The 17,790-nt window shown below is 42.9% G+C and overlaps 1 protein-coding gene across 1 annotated transcript; it reads left to right on the forward strand.

Annotated features, from left to right (window-relative positions):
• The first annotated feature begins 2,094 nt into the window (after positions 1–2,094).
• st8sia6 (ST8 alpha-N-acetyl-neuraminide alpha-2,8-sialyltransferase 6) lies at positions 2,095–11,364 on the forward strand. The gene is made up of 7 exons (XM_026164310.2): positions 2,095–2,341; positions 6,884–6,958; positions 7,090–7,164; positions 8,291–8,435; positions 9,389–9,501; positions 9,585–9,677; positions 9,756–11,364. The coding sequence occupies exons 1-7, from the start codon at positions 2,241–2,243 to the stop codon at positions 10,231–10,233; spliced, it is 1,080 nt and encodes a 359-aa protein (XP_026020095.2). The 5' UTR covers positions 2,095–2,240; the 3' UTR covers positions 10,234–11,364.
• The last annotated feature ends 6,426 nt before the right edge of the window (positions 11,365–17,790 follow it).

A 17,790-nucleotide genomic window follows, 5' to 3' on the forward strand; every position in this document is an offset into this window, starting at 1 on the left:
GGGGCTACTGTCAAAAATTGTGTGTATCTGTGCGTGTATGTGAACACTAAATTGTATTTTATCTGTGTAAAGTTTTATTTTGTTGTTATTTTATTGCCTTAAGCCATTGTAGACCTGATTTTCATGCTTTTATCTTTATGTCTTCATACAATGAAATGTCCTAGAGAAATAAAATTGAGGTTGACGCTGACATCGCCATTGACTACTCAGACTTGGAGCCTCCAGCTGTTTGCGTCAGTGTCTGCAGCTGAGTATAATCATGGCCAAAGAATGTAAAACTGCAGCTACTATTCACATAGGAACAGCAAAATTGGACAAGAAGATTGGAAAAATCTTGATCTCTACTGTGACATTAAGATGGTAGAGTCAGAATTTGTGTAAACAACATGAAAACATGGATTCATCCCGTCTTGTATCAACAGTATAACAGTTCAGACTGCTGCTGTCGGGGTGTATCAATGTGAGGGATATTTTCTTGGCACACTTTGGCTCCTTTAATACCAACTGAGCAAAGTCTCAAATCCCCACCCTGTTTGTGCTAACCATGTTCCAGTGTACATTATCTGCTAATATGTTCAGTAGGATAACATGCCGTTTCACAAATGGTTTCTCGAACATGACAATGAGTTCACTGTACTCAAATGGCCTCCAAAATTATCAGATTTTAATCCAACAGAGCAGCTTTGGGAACATATACATTCACAGCTACAACCCTGTTCATTACTACTCATGACAGGTGTACAATAAAAAGTTAACAACACAATCCTCCATCATTAGAGAGACTTGAGGCTTCTTACACGCACAGGACTGCATAAGGCTGAGGAAAACTCCTCTGTTAAAACATTATGAATGTTTAATGTGCTTAAATAGCTAATGGGGTGTTTGAGTGGAAATGACATCATCTCCTATGAGCTGCAGCTGAAACCAAACAGAAAACGCCTTATAATAAACATGGATGCAAAACTCCAAAGAACTTAAAAAACTTAAAGTGAAGTTGCTGTGATATACAACTGGTATCCCATAGCATGTAGGAATTATGCCTTTATTGCAAAGAAAGAGAGAGAGAGAGAAAGAAATTTACCACTGACAACTGGAATTAGTGTGGGAGTAACCATCTGTTTATGGTTATTTATTGTGAAAAAAAATTCCCATAAATGTAACTAGTTTAACATAATCCTCATTATGATTTACTCCAAGAATTTAATTCCACTTCCACCACACAATTGGCAACATAGAAAAAGTTAGAAATTATGGCTTCCTCTTTCTCTCATTTTTTCCAGCTGTTAGTTACATAGAGAAAGACCAGCTGTAAGCTTGCAAAGTTTCACACGCGAATCAAAGAAGCTTTTGTGTGCGTTAATAAGAGTTTGGTAGGTTTTAAGAGCCCCTCTGATTGGAGGGGCGATCATAGGCTCCTGCCTCCTCTGACTCTCATTGATTTTGAACGTTTTTCTTATCACACACACACTCACCAACACACGAACCAGTCGAGTCAAGAGACAACTGTGAGCTAATTCAGTACAGGGCACTCATGTTACTACGTGCTTTTAGTGCAGAAGGGAGAGGGGTTTAGCCAATGTGGGCAGAGGGAGGGGAAAGTACACACAGAAGCCCGAGAGAATGGGGCTAAAACAGAGCTGTAGTTGAGAAGAAATGGCGGACTTTCATCGTGTGAGCAAATGACAAAAAAGGTGCGCGACAACATAAAGAAACGGACGAGCAAAGCAGAAGTGGCGAGAATTTAAGAGTGATGTGGAGGAACGTTCTATCGGTTTCATCTCGGCTGACTGCCACCAAAGTGTAACGAGAGGAAACAAGAGTAACAGAAGTGCGCACAGGGGCTCAAACTTGTCTCGACCAGTCTGGCGGAAAAGAAATCATACTAGACAGAGAGAAATGACTGAATTTCTGGTGCTTAATTTATCGGGGAGGGATTTGAACCACAGAGGCAAATGAGACAGGAAGAGAGTGAGCGAGGGAGGCGGGAGTGATGAGTGCGTAAAACAGCAGACAGGCATGAGGAAAAAGATTAACAGCCTTCACTGAGCCGGCGTGTGTGCTTGTGAAGTACTTCGTGGCAGTGCAAACCGAGTTTGGAAATATGAGAACATAGGCAACGGGACAGGGTAGATAAAACAAGCGCGTGTTGCGCAAGGTAAAAGCAGGGCAAGGAGGAAGAGAGGGAGAGAGACAGACAAAGGTGGGCCTCTAAAGGGAAAGACTAACAGGAGGGGAGAGGTATGAGGGGACAGCTCTCGAAGTCTTTCTTGTCTCTCATGATCACTCTCGTCTGTCTGGGGAGCCTGATGACCACTCTCATCTGGTACAAGTCGGACGGCAAGTGAGTGCATAACTACATTTGTGCCTAGAGAGCAAAAACTAAAGAGGCTGTGGAAGAACGATTGTGCTCACCGTATAAAAGTAGCAACAAAGATGTGAAACTAGAAAGCGAACATTTCTGAAGAAACTTTAATTGTGCCTATGCCGGTGTTCTGATAAACCATCCTACTTTGGCAAAACGTCCTACCGTAAGTAGTTTATGCACATTTCTGCTGTCACAGAGTAATTCCAGCATAAATTTAAGTAGGTTTGACGGTTTGCCACTTTTGGCCATCAGAGTATGCTTGTAGCTCATATCCATAAAGCCAGGACGGTTTGCCACTTCATTTTACCGGTTTAAGTATGCTTGTAGGTCACATTCACAAAAGTAGCATGGCTTGGAACTTAATTGTACCCGTCAGAGTGTGTTTCTAGCGCTTATTAACAAAGGTAGGGTGATCTGCCACTTAATTTTTGCTGTTAAAGTATGCTTGTAGGTTACATTCACAATGGTATGACGGTTTTGCACTTAATTTTACTCGTCAGAGTATGTTTTGAGCTCATATTAACAAAGGTAGTTGTCAGAAGACAGGATCTATGTGGTTGGAGGAAAAAACTGTTGAGTTTTAAAGTCATCAGTTCATAGCTGTTAAGGCTGGTTGCTATAGTAACTCGTGTGAGTGGCAGGAGGCGCTGGGACACACACACACTGCATTTGGGGTCAAACACAGAGAACGGCAAACAGGAATTAAACTCTGAAACAAATTGTTCCCAAGAGAAAACTGTAGGTCCGATCACAAAGATTCTTTCACTGTGAGTGGTAGGAACTTCCAGACTACAACATAATAAATTTCCATGCCTGTAGAGTGTATTATACTGACGTGGTGACAGTGTAAAGACACGCTCTGATGTTAAATTTGAACCGAAAATTGAGAGCAGGTTTAGAATGGCCGTCTATGGGGACAGAGAGGGAGGAGGCTGCGCTTTGATGGCATTTGTGTGAAAACCGTAAATATGATCTCAGTGAGGAAGACACTGGATGAAAGTAGACAACGATAGCTACGTTTTGATGTATAAATTATACATGTAGGGCAAACGGTTTGGGTGGGAAAGGAAGAGAAAGACCTTTTTTTCAAATTATTCTCCAGACTCACAACATGGATTTGGTCAATAAAAGTCCAAAGTCTTGTGACCTGTAGAAGTTTAAATGATGTTTCTATGACAAAGTATGGCCGAGCGGTGGACCTTCAAAGTGGCCTGGGTTGGGACCTTTTTTCAGGCCCTTTCCCATAGCACACCATTCCCTATCGAGCTGTATGAAACGGTATAATAAATATGGGGGTTGTCTCAAAGCTGTGGGGCGTGATCAAAATTTTAAGCGGAATAAGATAAGATAAGATAACCTTTATTATTCCCACATGTTGGAAATTTGTTTTGTCACAGCAGGAAGTGGACAGTGCAAAAGTTATGAAGCAAAAATTAGAATACAATAAGAATAAATACAGTACACAACTGTACAGAATAGAATAAAATAAAATATTATATACAGTAGAAAAAAATATACAATAAGATAAAAATAGAATACAAATGCTATATACAACTGAGTAAAAAAACAACGATGCCAGAAAAGATTATTGCACTTAGTGTTATTGCACATGTGTGGATGTGTGCGTTTGATCAGTTAAAGTCTTTATTGTGGAGTCTGACAGCAGTGGGGAGGAAAGACCTGTGAAATCTCTCCATCCCACACCGTGGGTGCCGCAGTCTCCCACTGAAGGAGCTGCTCAGTGCTGTCACAGTCTGCTGCATGGGGTGGGAATAACGGTAATAATAATAATAACAATAATAAATCTGCCAAATAGTAATAAGTGTGCCATAGGCACACTTAAGCACATTTCCTTAAAGTGAAGCTAAAGTGTCAAAAGTAAAGGACTTTTTCAGTATTTCTGTTATGATGTTTTCTGATAAATAATGCGACTGCCAGCGTTTTGGGGTCAAGGTTTGGGGACATATGGACCTGTAGCCTAGATATTTAAATAATATATTCAGCCTTTTTGGAGCTGAAGAAATATACCTCAAATCTGAAATATGAAAATGTAATAACCTTTTGAAATATGAAAATTAAAAGGTGTTAAGTGTTGAAAAAGACGTGATAAAATTCTTGTATTAAAGCTACATTTAGATATTAGGCTGTTGAGTGAGACAGCGTAAGGGTTAAGGACCTCGGGAGTCCAGGCTCGCCCAGGAAAGTTACTGTGGCCCTTTAGCTGAATTCTGCTGATACACTTAAACTGTAAGTTACACTAATTCATGCAGTTTTGTATTCATTGCTCAGTTTAATTCGTTTCACTCTAGTTCGATCCTTCTGCAGCAGTCGTAACCCCCGGACTGAGACATACATTGAGCTTAAGCAGGACAGACTTTGAGAAATACCCCCCAAGTCTCTATGAAATGAAAGATATTCATCGATCAGCTTGCAAAACAAATTTTCTGCAATCTAAGACAGATAATTCTATAGTTTTATAACTGTGGCTAAATTTGTAAATGTAAATATGCATTGCTTTATTTATTTATTATTTGAATAGCAAGCCTTATTTAGACCAACGCACCCCTGTCAAAGATTGACATAGATATGGTGTGCTGTATATGATGGCTGTTGCATTATTGTGTATATTCCGTTTTACCACTTAGGTAGGACTGAATTAGTTTTGATTCATTAAACTAAATATTTTAAACCCTATCCAAACATAAGTCTTGATATAATATCACATAGCTACTATTAATAGCAATAAAATGTTTCTTTTTATCATTATTTAACAACAACAACAACAACAATAGTAATAGTAAAAACTAGAAAAAGTTGCATTTCCTGTGAGAATGCAATGAGAATGTTGTGTAGCGGAAATTTTCTGCTGAAAAAAGCAGAAGCAGAACTATCTTCTGAAAAGAGGTGTAGAAGCTGAAGTATTTGCTATAGACATCTTTATTTGAAAGGGTACACTGAAGATTAAATTAAATTAAATTTTATTTATATAGCGCCAAATCACAACAACACTCGTCTCAAGGCGCTTTATATTTTAAGGTAGACCCTACAATAATACATACAGAGAAAAACCCAACAATCATATGACCCCCTATGAGCAAGCACTTTGGCGACAGTGGGAAGGAAAAACTCCCTTTTAACAGGAAGAAACCTCCGGCAGAACCAGGATGAGGGAGGGGCGGGGCCATCTGCTGTGACTGGTTGGGGTGAGAGAAGGAAAACAGGATAAAAACATGCTGTGGAAGAGAGCCAGAGATTAATAACAAGTACGATTCAATGCAGAGAGGTCTGTTAACACATAGTGAGTGAAAAAGGTGACTGAAAAGGAAAAACTCAATGCATCATGGGAATCCCCTAACAGCTTATGCCTATTGCAGCATAACTAAGGGAGGATTCAGGGTCACCTGGTCCAGCCCTAACTATATGCTTTAGCAAAAAGGAAAGTTTTAAGCCTAATCTTGAAAGTGGAGATATTGTGTACTTTTAAATACTCTAGGAACAACAAGTAAGCCTGCAGTGCAAGAACGAAGTGCTCTACTGGGGTGATATGGTACCACAATGTCATTAAGATAAGATGCTGCCTGATTATTTAAGACCTTGTATGTGAGGAGCAGGATTTTGAATTCAATTCTGGATTTAACAGGGAGCCAATGAAGGGAAGCCAATATAGGAGAAATATGCTCTCTCTTTCTAGTTCCTGTCAGTAACTCTTGCTGTAGCATTTTGGATTAACTGAAGGCTTTTCAGGGAGGTTTTAGGACATCCTGATAATAATGAATTGCAGTCGTCCAGCCTGGAAGTAATAAATGCACAAACTAGTTTTTCAGCGTAACTGTGAGACAGGATATTTCTAATTTTAGAGATGTTGTGCAAATGGAAGAAAGCATATTACATATTTACATATTTGTTTAATATGTGCATTGAAGGACATGTCTTGGTCAAAAATGACTCCAAGGTTCCTTACAGCATATTGAACCTTGAAGCAGGTGGGCTACAGCAGCAGGTGACCACACACTGTCACTGCTGCCAGCTAGGAACAGGAAACTGAGGCTATCATTTGCACGAAGAAGTGTTTAAGTCATGAACACCAATTGCATGCAAGATTATTTAATCTTTATGGAGGTTGGAAGGATAACAGCCAGGATAACATATCATTCAGTCCAACTGTCCTTTGTAAATAATTACTTAAGTTGTCGGATCAGTTTAGTTGAGTAAAAATTAGGAACAGTTGCTGTGATATGATGTAATATAATTATATTATATTACGTATTATAATTATTTAGTTGCACAAACTGGAAAAAAAGGACAACAAGCAAGTTTTAAGTACAGTGCTTGACACTGACTGGAACAATACGTCACTCTGAATCACTAAGTTGTTCACACCAGGATGTGTGAACAACTGACAACAACAATGAAATGCTGTTATAATATGTCATCTCTTTTTTCTGCATTTTCCTGATCTGTATTACTTAATCTGACCAGTTTTCTTTGTTTTTGTTGTTTGTTTGTGTTTTTTTGCAGACATGTGAAGCCTCACCAACCAGCTTCTCAAAAGAAACATGCCGCAAAGCCCTCAGAAATTTGCAAAGGCTGCAAGTGAGAGAAAACATAACAGTCTCAGAATTTCCCTGAGAAACCTCTTTGTTTATGCCATCGTCAAAAATGAGCTGTGCAAAGTCAGCTGTGCAGATATGATTCTGTTGACTGTGTGTTTGTGTGTTTCACAGGGAAATCATTAGCAAGGTACAAGAGCGTTACAATCAAACCTGGAAGAAGCAGGAGGAGAAATACTTAAAATTCAGGTAAGAACCAATTTGCAAACACTTCCAATTTTTTTCTATAGAAATTACAAATCAAAGTAAAATGTTTTACTAAATAGGAGTGTGTGTGTCTGCTCGAGTAAATTTTTAATTAAAAATAAAATAAAATTAAAGTCACAGATGAGCTCTGCAAGCATAATATGATCCCTACCACAATATATTCAAATAGTGTATCGATAACAGGATTTTTTTATGCAAAGATTTGATTGAGGTATCAGCCTATCAGGTATCAGGTGTCATCAGCCTCATGTAGGAGTCAGTGAGCCAGTAGCTTAAACCAAAGGAGCCCTGCAATGAGGGACGATGACTTTGACATAATATCTCTGTAGGCACAACAAAGAATACTTGAGATATTTACCATGTGGGTAAATATCTCTTTAAGACTATGTGACTGAGACTTTCTATTAGCTCGAGCTGCATAAAACATTAACAGGAGTTGTTGTTGTATTTGTTACCTACAGCTGAAAGAAAGATTTTTTTATACCGATTACTAAAGCTAACTGTGTTGTAATACACTGCTCTTTTATTTTATTTTTAACCTTTTCCTGTTTAACTTTATATTGATCAATGTTTGTTCCTCCCCTCACTCACCTGTTGTATGCTCTCCTGCCCTGTGGGTGTACTGATGTCTCATCTCTCTCTGTCTATTTATTCACACTGAACTATTTCACTGAACACGTCAATGAACATGAAGAGAATCAAAAGCATTAAAGAAATGGTATTCCTTGGCATTACGTTAAGGGACCAATAGCAGTGGTTTCATTTAGATTGGCAATGTCTGTTAGTATAAATTAAACAAGCATCAACTTTAAATATTGACAGTTTTCTTAGATGTCACACAGGCTTTCAGACACATGGCTAATATGCATTTCTTATAATGGCATTAAAATTTATTTTTATTCGAGATCCAACCATTGTCATGTTTTTAATAAACTAATGTTATTTCCTAAAATATTCTTCTAATTTACTGCATAATATGAAATTATATGACAATCCAGATAGCTTGTATTTTGAGAAAAGCAATATTTCTGTTCCCAGTTAATAACTGCGAACCGGTTTGTCTGGTAAATAGCTAGCCTGTGTCAACAAAGTGTTTTATATTCCCCAGAACTGATCTGAGACTTAAGTGCAATGGCATTGACAAAGCAATCATTACCAAGAATAACACTCCAGTGGGGTTGAAGCTCGTTTATGATGGGGAAAAGAAGAGGACTCTACAGGTGAACAAAGAGCTGTTCAGCATTTTTACAAAGGTAGGGTTTTTTGTTTTTGTTTGTTTGTTTGTTTGTTTGTTTGTGTGTGTGTGTGTGAGAGAGGCGGGAGGGGCTGGGGCTTGCTTATGTAAATACATACACAGCCATATGTAAGTAATGCACCATCACTTTTAAAAATATGTTTTTAGAAGTATTACAAACAGGAACTTAAATGCTACACCCCCTCAAACGGATACAAACTAAGTATAAAGTATACACCAGTATAAAAAAGGAGAAGCAGAAAAACTGCATAGTAATAACAGACATGCAGTCATTTCATCCATTTCAAATTCTTTTATTTGTTTTTAAGTGTCTTAATGGTCTTGCCCCTTCTTATTTGTCTGAGCTGCTTCACCTTTACATGCCTTCACGCTCTTACATCAGATAACCAAATGCTTTTGATTGTCCCGTAGACATTTTGTAAATCCAGAGGAGGCACAGCCTTTGCAGTTTTGCCTCCTAAAATGTGGAATGAGCTGTCAGGCAGGCTCCATCTCTTGCTGTTTTTAAAAATCATTTAAGAACACAGCGTTTCTCCTTGGCTTTTAACCCAGTGTGAGTTGTTATCTGTGTTTAACCTCTTGCTCTTTGTTTGTACCTGTACTGATTTATTCTTCTGTTCTTGTTATCTTATTTTTTTTAAACATTTTAATTACTCTGTTTCGACTGCAATTCGGTCAGTTGTTATGAAGTGTTTCAAAAATAAAGTCAAATCCAGAATGAGAGATATAAAAATATGTAAGCTACCAAACCACAAAAGCTAAGGTGATATAGTAGCATCTCAACCAGCAAAGCAACAAATGCTGATTTAGTTCAGTATTTAAATTGACAGAAAACATGTGTGAATTGAAGAGGAAAGATTATATATAAATCCTTTTTGCTTCAACATTTGACATCGGCAACAATGGTAAATGTTTTTTTTATAATGCCTTATTTGTCGCTGTCTATTCCAGGAGAATCCTTTTTCAAGTAAGAAATGGGACACTTGTTCAGTAGTTGGGAATGGTGGGATCCTGTCTGACAGCAGCTGTGGAAAAATGATTGATTCAGCTGACTTTGTTATCAGGTGAGAAAAGTGTCCAATGTAGACCAAATTCAGAGTGGAAATTCCACATAACCATTCCTGTGTCTACTTTTTTGTTTGTTCAGGTGCAACTTACCTCCTTTGGAAAATGGATATGAGAAAGATGTTGGCAGCAAAACTAGCCTTGTGACAGCAAATCCAAGCATCTTCACACAGAGGTAAGCAAGAAAAAAAGTTGCTGCCACCTCACATTACTTATGAGTTGTTGCTCAAAGTCAGCTATTTCTTTTGCACAGGTATGGCTCCCTGGTGGGACGCCGCCTTCCATTCGTGGAGAGTCTTCGCAAGTACGGCAACTCTCTGCTGCTCCTTCCTGCCTTCTCCTTTGGTATAAATACTGCTGTGTGTCAGCGAGTTGCATATACAATAGAGGACTTTAAAAGCCCTATTCAACCTGTTTTCTTTAACCCTCAGTACCTTGACAGTCTGGCTCAATTCTGGAGCTCTGAAGGCCTGAAAGAAAGGCGGCTCAGCACTGGATTAATTATGGTTAGCATGGCCCTGGAATTGTGTGAAAATGTGCATCTGTATGGATTCTGGCCCTTTAGTAATCACCCATATGGCCTCTATACCCTGACTAACCACTACTATGATGACAAACCAGCTAAAGCGAGTTTTCATGCAATGCCAGCTGAATTTAACCGCTTGTTGCAGCTGCACACTGAAGGGGTACTCAGGCTTCACCTGGGAGACTGTGAATCAGATGAAAAATAGTTCCCAGGGATAGACAACAGCACAGAAGCAAAGTGCAGAATTAAGTGCCTTCTCTATAGCCTCAGGATGAAGTTAGACACTCAATTCATTTCATATGTGTTTAAGAAAATTTAGACATTATTTTTGGTTAGTGGAAAGATGGAAAATGGCCACATAGACACCTTCCTTACCTTCCAGCAACCAAGACATTTGCACTGATGAGTGCCTCTTTAACCCTATTTATTAAACAGATGTTCCATTTGGAGTCTGGAATGATTTTAATGCAGTTTGATGCCTGTGTAAGGCAGTTGCTCTCAGTCTAGTGCCTCATGAAAGATTGATCTCACCTTATATTCTGAAATACCTCCATTACATGAAGACGTTCGTGCTGAAAAGCTTTTTAGAAAGAAAACGAATACACTGAATGTAAGGCCTATTTTGACATTTTTTAAACTATTAACCTCTTTGTATTTTAGTACCAGCTGGTAATGAATGTGTAGTGCCTGATAAAATCACACAAATGTGTGTTATGCTTCGTCACTGCAGTGACCAGACGGTGATAAAAAACTTACTGCCACAAAGTGGCAACATACATTTATTGGTAAAATGTTAGTTGTGTAAGTTCTTTTTATCTCATTGTTAATTGTAAATGTAAAAATGTAATTGTAAAATTTGCACTTAGAGTGAAAACCTCTGTTCAGAACAATTTCTTATGCAATATTTGTACCAGTATTTAGGTGTGTCTGATGTAGGTGGGAATGTTGCCTTTTAGGCTGGTATTTTTAAAGTATTAGCATTGATTTTTGTCATGCAGAAATGCCCCTAATAAGCCACGATGTTAAAATGACATGCCTCCTGCCATTAAGGTCCCGCTTTTGCTTCCACAAGAGACATTAGACCTTTGTGGGTATCCTCTGGTGTAACTACACATTGGCGCTGATGTGTAGTTACGTGTTTTGTGAGGTGCATGCCAAGTTACGTGGAGTATTATGCAAGGTTTCTTAGCATAACACTGCATTATAAAGCTGTGAATTATCACACCTGACATCTCTTGTAGCAACGGCAACATATTGTGAACATTTGTATATTTTGTTTTTAACAGTATGTTATAAAAGGAAAATGAAATTCAAATGAATACATAAATATCAAAAAGTGTGGTGCCTTTCACTTCTCTAACCAGGTGGGGAAAGATTTATCTGGATGTCTCAGTTGGAAGATTTAGTATCTCAAGTGCTTAAAAACTTGCTGTCTTTTGGGCATTTTTGTGGTTAGTGTAGGGCTGCTCAATTAATCGAATTTTAATCACGATTACGATCTGGGCTTTCAACGATCATTAAAAATGACTGAGCCGATTATTAGCCCCTCCCTCATTTATCCGCGACACCTTAAAGGCCGGTCCGTGAAAATATTGTCGGGCATAAACCGTCCGTGGCGCAAAAAAGGTTGGAGACCGCTGATTAAGAGGACCCGAGGGAAGCTCGGAAAGCTAAGCAGAAGTTATTTGGAGAGTGACTGCCGTTGGTTGAAAAGAGAGTTAAAAAAAACAAACTTCAGTGGTGTTGCACACTATTTTATATTATTTTTTTAAAGTCATTGTTAACCCTTTAAAGCCGGTCAGAGCAGCACGCTCCGTTTTGCGTAACTATTTTTAAATCCCTGTAGAACCTGAACCGTGTAAGCTAGCGCAATAATTTGTTTTGCATATGAAACCGGAGGAGTTGTACTTACATCTGATGCCATCAGCTTGTCCTCGGTCACGGTTTCGTTCCACATATAGCTTTGCAAAAATTGCATAAAAAGCGCTTGCAGGAACAAAAACATAATATTCCAGAAACACGCTTTGCCGTTCCTATCAGCTGTTTGTAACACTTCCCACAGTGAAATGATGCACATGCTGTTTTCTTTGCAAATTTGCATCATAGGATTGTTTTTTGTTTTTCCTGCAGTATATAAAAATTGCTGTATCTCCAAAATAAAACTATGAAGACACTCAAAATAAATTTCCTGTGGTGGGAAACTATTTTTTGCAACTTTATTGTATTTAAAGTTTTGAGGGATAAACCTCTTAAATTTCTCCAAGTAGAAATATATGTAAACAAAACAAAAGCGATTTTCAATTTTTTTTGCAGTTTATTGCACTTTTTTGCAATTTATGTAATTACTATGCACTTAATGCATACATATTATTAAAATATGGGCTATAACAGTTGTATTGATGTATAGCAACTTGAAATGCTCCCACAAATGGCACTACAGCATGTAAAAAAATAATATAAGCTCTGGTGGACTTGGTTCTATAGTAGGTCTTAAAGGGTTAAATAAATATCGTCAAATAATCGTGATCTCAATTTCAGTGAAAATAATCGTGATTATCATTTTTGCCATAATCGAGCAGCCCTAGGTTAGTGTATATATATACATATATTTATATGCATTGTTTCCCTTTTATTATTTTTATAATCCTGTTTTGTGTTTTTAAATACAGATTTCAATAAGAAGCACAGCTAATATTAGAAAGTCCTATGACCAGCGATTGTAATTACTGTAGCAATGATGAGCATTCCATTTCTTGATAGATTTCTTGGCCTCGTCTTGGTAGATTTGAAATATAGCAAAAGAATACAACAGTTTTGCAATGTCCAGATAAAAGAAAAAGCTCTCAAGTGGCATATAAAATAGTGTAAAGATATACATGACATATTTATTCTTTATATAAATGGTAAATAATAGAGCTCTTAAAGTATATCTCTGTGGAACTCCTATCAATATACTGACCACTAGGGCACTAAGACACTTGACTTAATACCATTGGAGATACTTCCTAATAGACAGAAGATTTCATGATAGATGGCTATGCATTCAACCTTTAGGTTGCCAATGAAACATAGGAAGAAATGAAAATTGTCTAATTTGCCTAGGGACACCCTACCAGAGAAAAGTAACATACAACCTTCTCTTCTAACTATAAGGTTAAGGGAGCTTATTCACTTAAACCTTGGTGCAGAGAGCTGGAGACACCATGGCTGAGTAACTGTTCGTCATACTTATCTGAAGTTTGCCATCTGGGGTGAATGTGCAATTAGTGACAAAAAACTGGCAGGCCCATGATGCCATGCACACACCCTCATAGCTGTTCCTGAAGTTAAGTCACTCTGACTCAAGTAGAGTCCAGCAGACCTGCGGACATGGAAAGTAACGTGGAATTTATAACCAAGGCCTCAGTTATTGTATTTACTAAATGGTTGTTAAACATGTTTCACACTAAATGAAAGCATGGGTTCACAACAACTTAATTTTCTTATGCTTAAAGCTGTTAGTGATGCAGACAGATAATTGATGTTTTATGATTTTAAAGTTTAGTGCATTCTATTTACAGCGTTTTCACCAGAATATGCTATAAATAACAGTGCAGGTGGAAAAATGGGTCTCCAGGGGTCCATGGTGAAACTGCATCCGAAAACATTCAATTGTCTCTCCAGTACAATACTCTCTCAAAATAGGCACACTCACCACAGTCCAGGAAGGGGAATCCAGGGAAGGTCTGTGCAGAGGGAGAAGACAATGTCGGATCCTTTGAGGCAAACACACACGAGCAAAATACAAGCTAGGAGCCAGTGCTTAACTAACAAGGTAGTTCAACAATCCAGTAATGACTACCTTAAGTAATGGCTGATGATGAGATCAGAGGCCAGAGGGGGTTGATTATCTTCAGGTGTGTAGACTCAAGGGTAGGAACACGAATGAGTACTGCCTCACAGCACAGACAACAACAAACAATAACAGACAGAAGAGAGGAGAAAGAAACGGAAGCCTAGAGAGAGACAAAACTGTCACGGTCCTGGGTCTCCTGACCCAGCGTTTTTAGTTCTTTGTGATTTTCGTATTATTGTACTTGTGTGATTTATTCTATGGCTTCTAGTTTTGATCCCTTGCCCTTCATGTCTCCCTGTGTGCCCCTCTATGTATTTATGAGCCCTCGTCCCCTTTCGTGTTTATTCCGTGTCTCCTCTGCCTGTTATGTTGGTGTTCTACTCGTGCTCTCTCTCCTCCTGTCTGAACCTCTGTGCTCCCTGTTTCACCTCTCCCGTCAGTGTTCAGTTCACCCCGCCCTGTCTCGTTATGGTTATCAGTGTCACCTGTGTTCCCCGTGTGTTCCCACTCCCCTCGTTAACCCTCTGTGTATTTCTGTCTGCGTCTCCCTCTGTTCAGCGTGACGTCGTCCCTCATGTTGTGTGGATCTCCCTGTGAGTTTTTAGTTTGTAGTTTTCCCAGTTTAGTTTTGTATTTCCTATGTTCTGCCATTCCAGCATTAAAGCTGTGATTTTGAGTTCATCCCCGTGTCTGTGAGTTTTGCGTTTGGGTCCTCCTCCTGCCTGCCACACAGCCGAGCCTTGACAGTACGACGTCACCAGACATGGACCCAGCAGGCTCCTCCCGGGAAAGCGATTTGGCCCGCATCTTCAGCCTGTGGGAGCGAGTTTCCCACGCCTCGGACATTAAAGCCATGTCCATTGGGATAAACGCCATCGAGGCTATTCTCAAGGGGAATCCCCATCTGCACGAGCTCTCAGGATTTTCGGGCCTACTGTCCAATCTGCAGAAAGCCAAGGAGACAGTACAAATCCGCGAGCTCGTCACACCGCAACAGCGACCGCCACAATCGGGAAACGTTTCCACGCTGCTGCCACTGGACTCCTCTCCATCCACCCTCCACTCTGACTGTCACTCACCCGCTGCCTTTCTCGCAGCAATGTGGTCGGAGGATGAGGAGCCGGCCGTGATCTCTCCGTCGTTGCCGGTTTCCTCCATCACCGCACCTCCGGCCTCCCGAAAGAAACGGCATTCACGCCGCCGACGCGCCACCCCACAGCCGGACATTCGGCCTTCTAATTCACCTTCTGTGCTGCCAGAAGCTCCGTCGGCTCCCTCGCTGCTACTTCCAGCTCAGTTAGCTCCCTCGCCGCCACCCGCAGCTCAGTTAGCTCCCTCGCCGCCACCCGCAGCTCAGTTAGCTCCCTCGCCGCCACCCGCAGCTCAGTTAGCTCCCTCGCCGCCACCCGCAGCTCAGTTAGCTCCCTCGCCGCCACCTGCAGCTCAGTTAGCTCCCTCGCCGCCACCTGCAGCTCAGTTAGCTCCCTCGCCGCCACCCGCAGCTCAGTCTCCTGTGTCCCCGCTAGCTCAGCCATTAACTCCACCACAAGCTCCATTTTCACCTCTACCATCGCTTCAGTCATCAGTTCGGTCTGCCACTCAGTCGCCCTTAGCTCCATCATCCACACTACCACCTGTTTCTCTTCCACCACAACCGTCACTACACCCAGCCACTCAGGCTGCTACTCAGTCAGACATTCAACCCATAGCCCTGCCGTTAATATGCTCTGTAGCTGAGCCACTAGCCGCCCGACCCGCAGCCACTTCAGCCACTCCTCCACCCGTCACACCTCCACTACAACCATCACTGCAGTCTCTAGCGCAGTCTCCCGCAGCTCTGCCTTCCCCAGTGCAGTCTCCAGTGTCCCCAGTGCAGTCTCCAGTGTCCCCAGTGCAGTCTCCAGTGTCCCCAGTGCAGTCTCCTGCAGCCCTACTTTCCCCAGTACAGTCTCCAGTGTCCCCAGTGCAGCCTCCTTTAGCACAGTCACCCACTCAACCACCAGCACCACAACCGTCACTACCTCTAGTTCATTCCCCTGTGAAGTCATTAACTCCACCACCTACTCCACTCTCACCACCACCGTTACTACAGACATCAGTTCAGTCCCCTGTGCAGTCATTTACTTCTCCACTGTTAGCAGCTCAGGTCCCCGTGTGTCCAGCAGCTCAGGTCCCCGTGTGTCCAGCAGCTCAGGTCCCCGTGTGTCCAGCAGCTCAGGTCCCCGTGTGTCCAGCAGCTCAGCTCGCACCTGAACCTTTGGCCCAGTTCCCCGTAGCAGTGCGGTTTTCTAGCCAGCTTAACATTGAGCCCGGGGTCCCAATCCTCTCTGGCTCTACATCGGCTCCTGCTGGAAGCTCGGATGAGCTCATCCAGGACTCCGCGGCTCCCACGCCGCCATCTACCTCGTCCGCTGGGGGTTCCAGTGAGCCCGGCCAGCACCTCCCTGTCTCCGCTGGAGGGTCCGAGGGGCCCGTTCAGCCTCCTGTCTCCGCTGGAGGGTCCGAGGGGCCCGTTCAGCCTCCTGTCTCCGCTGGAGGGTCCGAGGGGCCCGGCCAGCACCTCCCTGTCTCCGCTGGAGGGTCCGAGGGGCCCGGCCAGCACCTCCCTGTCTCCGCTGGAGGGTCCGAGGGGCCCGTTCAGCCTCCTGTCTCCGCTGGAGGGTCCGAGGGGCCCGTTCAGCCTCCTGTCTCCGCTGGAGGGTCCGAGGGGCCCGTTCAGCCTCACGTCTCCGCTGGAGGGTCCGAGGAGCCTGTCCAGCCGCCATCTGCGACCACCTCGTCATCGCCTGGCCCGGCTACATCCGCCTGTGCTTCTGCTACGCCTGGCCCGGCCTCAGCCTCTGCGTCCTCGCCTGGCCCGGCCTCAGCCTCTGCGTCCTCGCCTGGCCCGGCCTCAGCCTCTGCGTCCTCGCCTGGCCCGGCCTCAGCCTCTGCGTCCTCGCCTGGCCCGGCCTCAGAGCCTTCGTCTGCCGCAGCCTCCTCTTCAGAGCCTTCGTCTGCCGCAGCCTCCTCTTCAGAGCCTTCGTCTGCCGCAGCCTCCTCTTCAGAGCCTTCGTCTGCCGCAGCCTCCTCTTCAGCTGCCTCGTCTGCCGCAGCCTCCTCTTCAGCTGCCTCGTCTGCCGCAGCCTCCTCTTCAGCTGCCTCGTCTGCCGCAGCCTCCTCTTCAGAGCCCTCGTCTGCCGCAGCATCCTCATCAGCTGCCTCGTCTGCCGCAGCATCCTCATCAGCTGCCTCGTCTGCTCCAGCATCCTCATCAGCTGCCTCGTCTGCTCCAGCATCCTCATCAGCTGCCTCGTCTGGCCCTGCGCCCACCGGGCCATGGCCGGCACGCCTGGGACTGGAGGGCCGCCGCTGCCTTCCGCGCGGTCGGCCTCCTGAACTGCTCCGTCGTCTCCTTCGCCGCCGCCGTTGCCTTGCGCGCGGCCGGCCTCCTGAACTGTTTCCGCGTCGCCGCCGTTGCCTTGCGCGCGGTCGGCCTCCTGAACTGTTTCCGCGTCTCCGCCGTTGCCTTGCGCGCGGTCGGCCTCCTGAACTGTTTCCGCGTCTCCGCCGTTGCCTTCCGCACGGTCGGCCCCCTGAACTGCTCTGTGTTTTGGGTTGTTTTCTTGGGCTCCGGTGTTTTCTGTGCTCTTTGTTTTCTGTTCCAAGCCCTCCGTCCTGGGCCCCCGCCGCCCGCCCTGGGTTGTTTTCTGTTTGGTTTTGTTTTTCTGTGTTTGGGCTGTCTGGAGCCAGCCCTTGAGGGGGGGGTACTGTCACGGTCCTGGGTCTCCTGACCCAGCGTTTTTAGTTCTTTGTGATTTTCGTATTATTGTACTTGTGTGATTTATTCTATGGCTTCTAGTTTTGATCCCTTGCCCTTCATGTCTCCCTGTGTGCCCCTCTATGTATTTATGAGCCCTCGTCCCCTTTCGTGTTTATTCCGTGTCT

Source organism: Astatotilapia calliptera, chromosome 4 (assembly GCF_964374335.1).
Source record: "Astatotilapia calliptera chromosome 4, fAstCal68.1, whole genome shotgun sequence".
NCBI lineage: Eukaryota > Metazoa > Chordata > Actinopteri > Cichliformes > Cichlidae > Astatotilapia > Astatotilapia calliptera.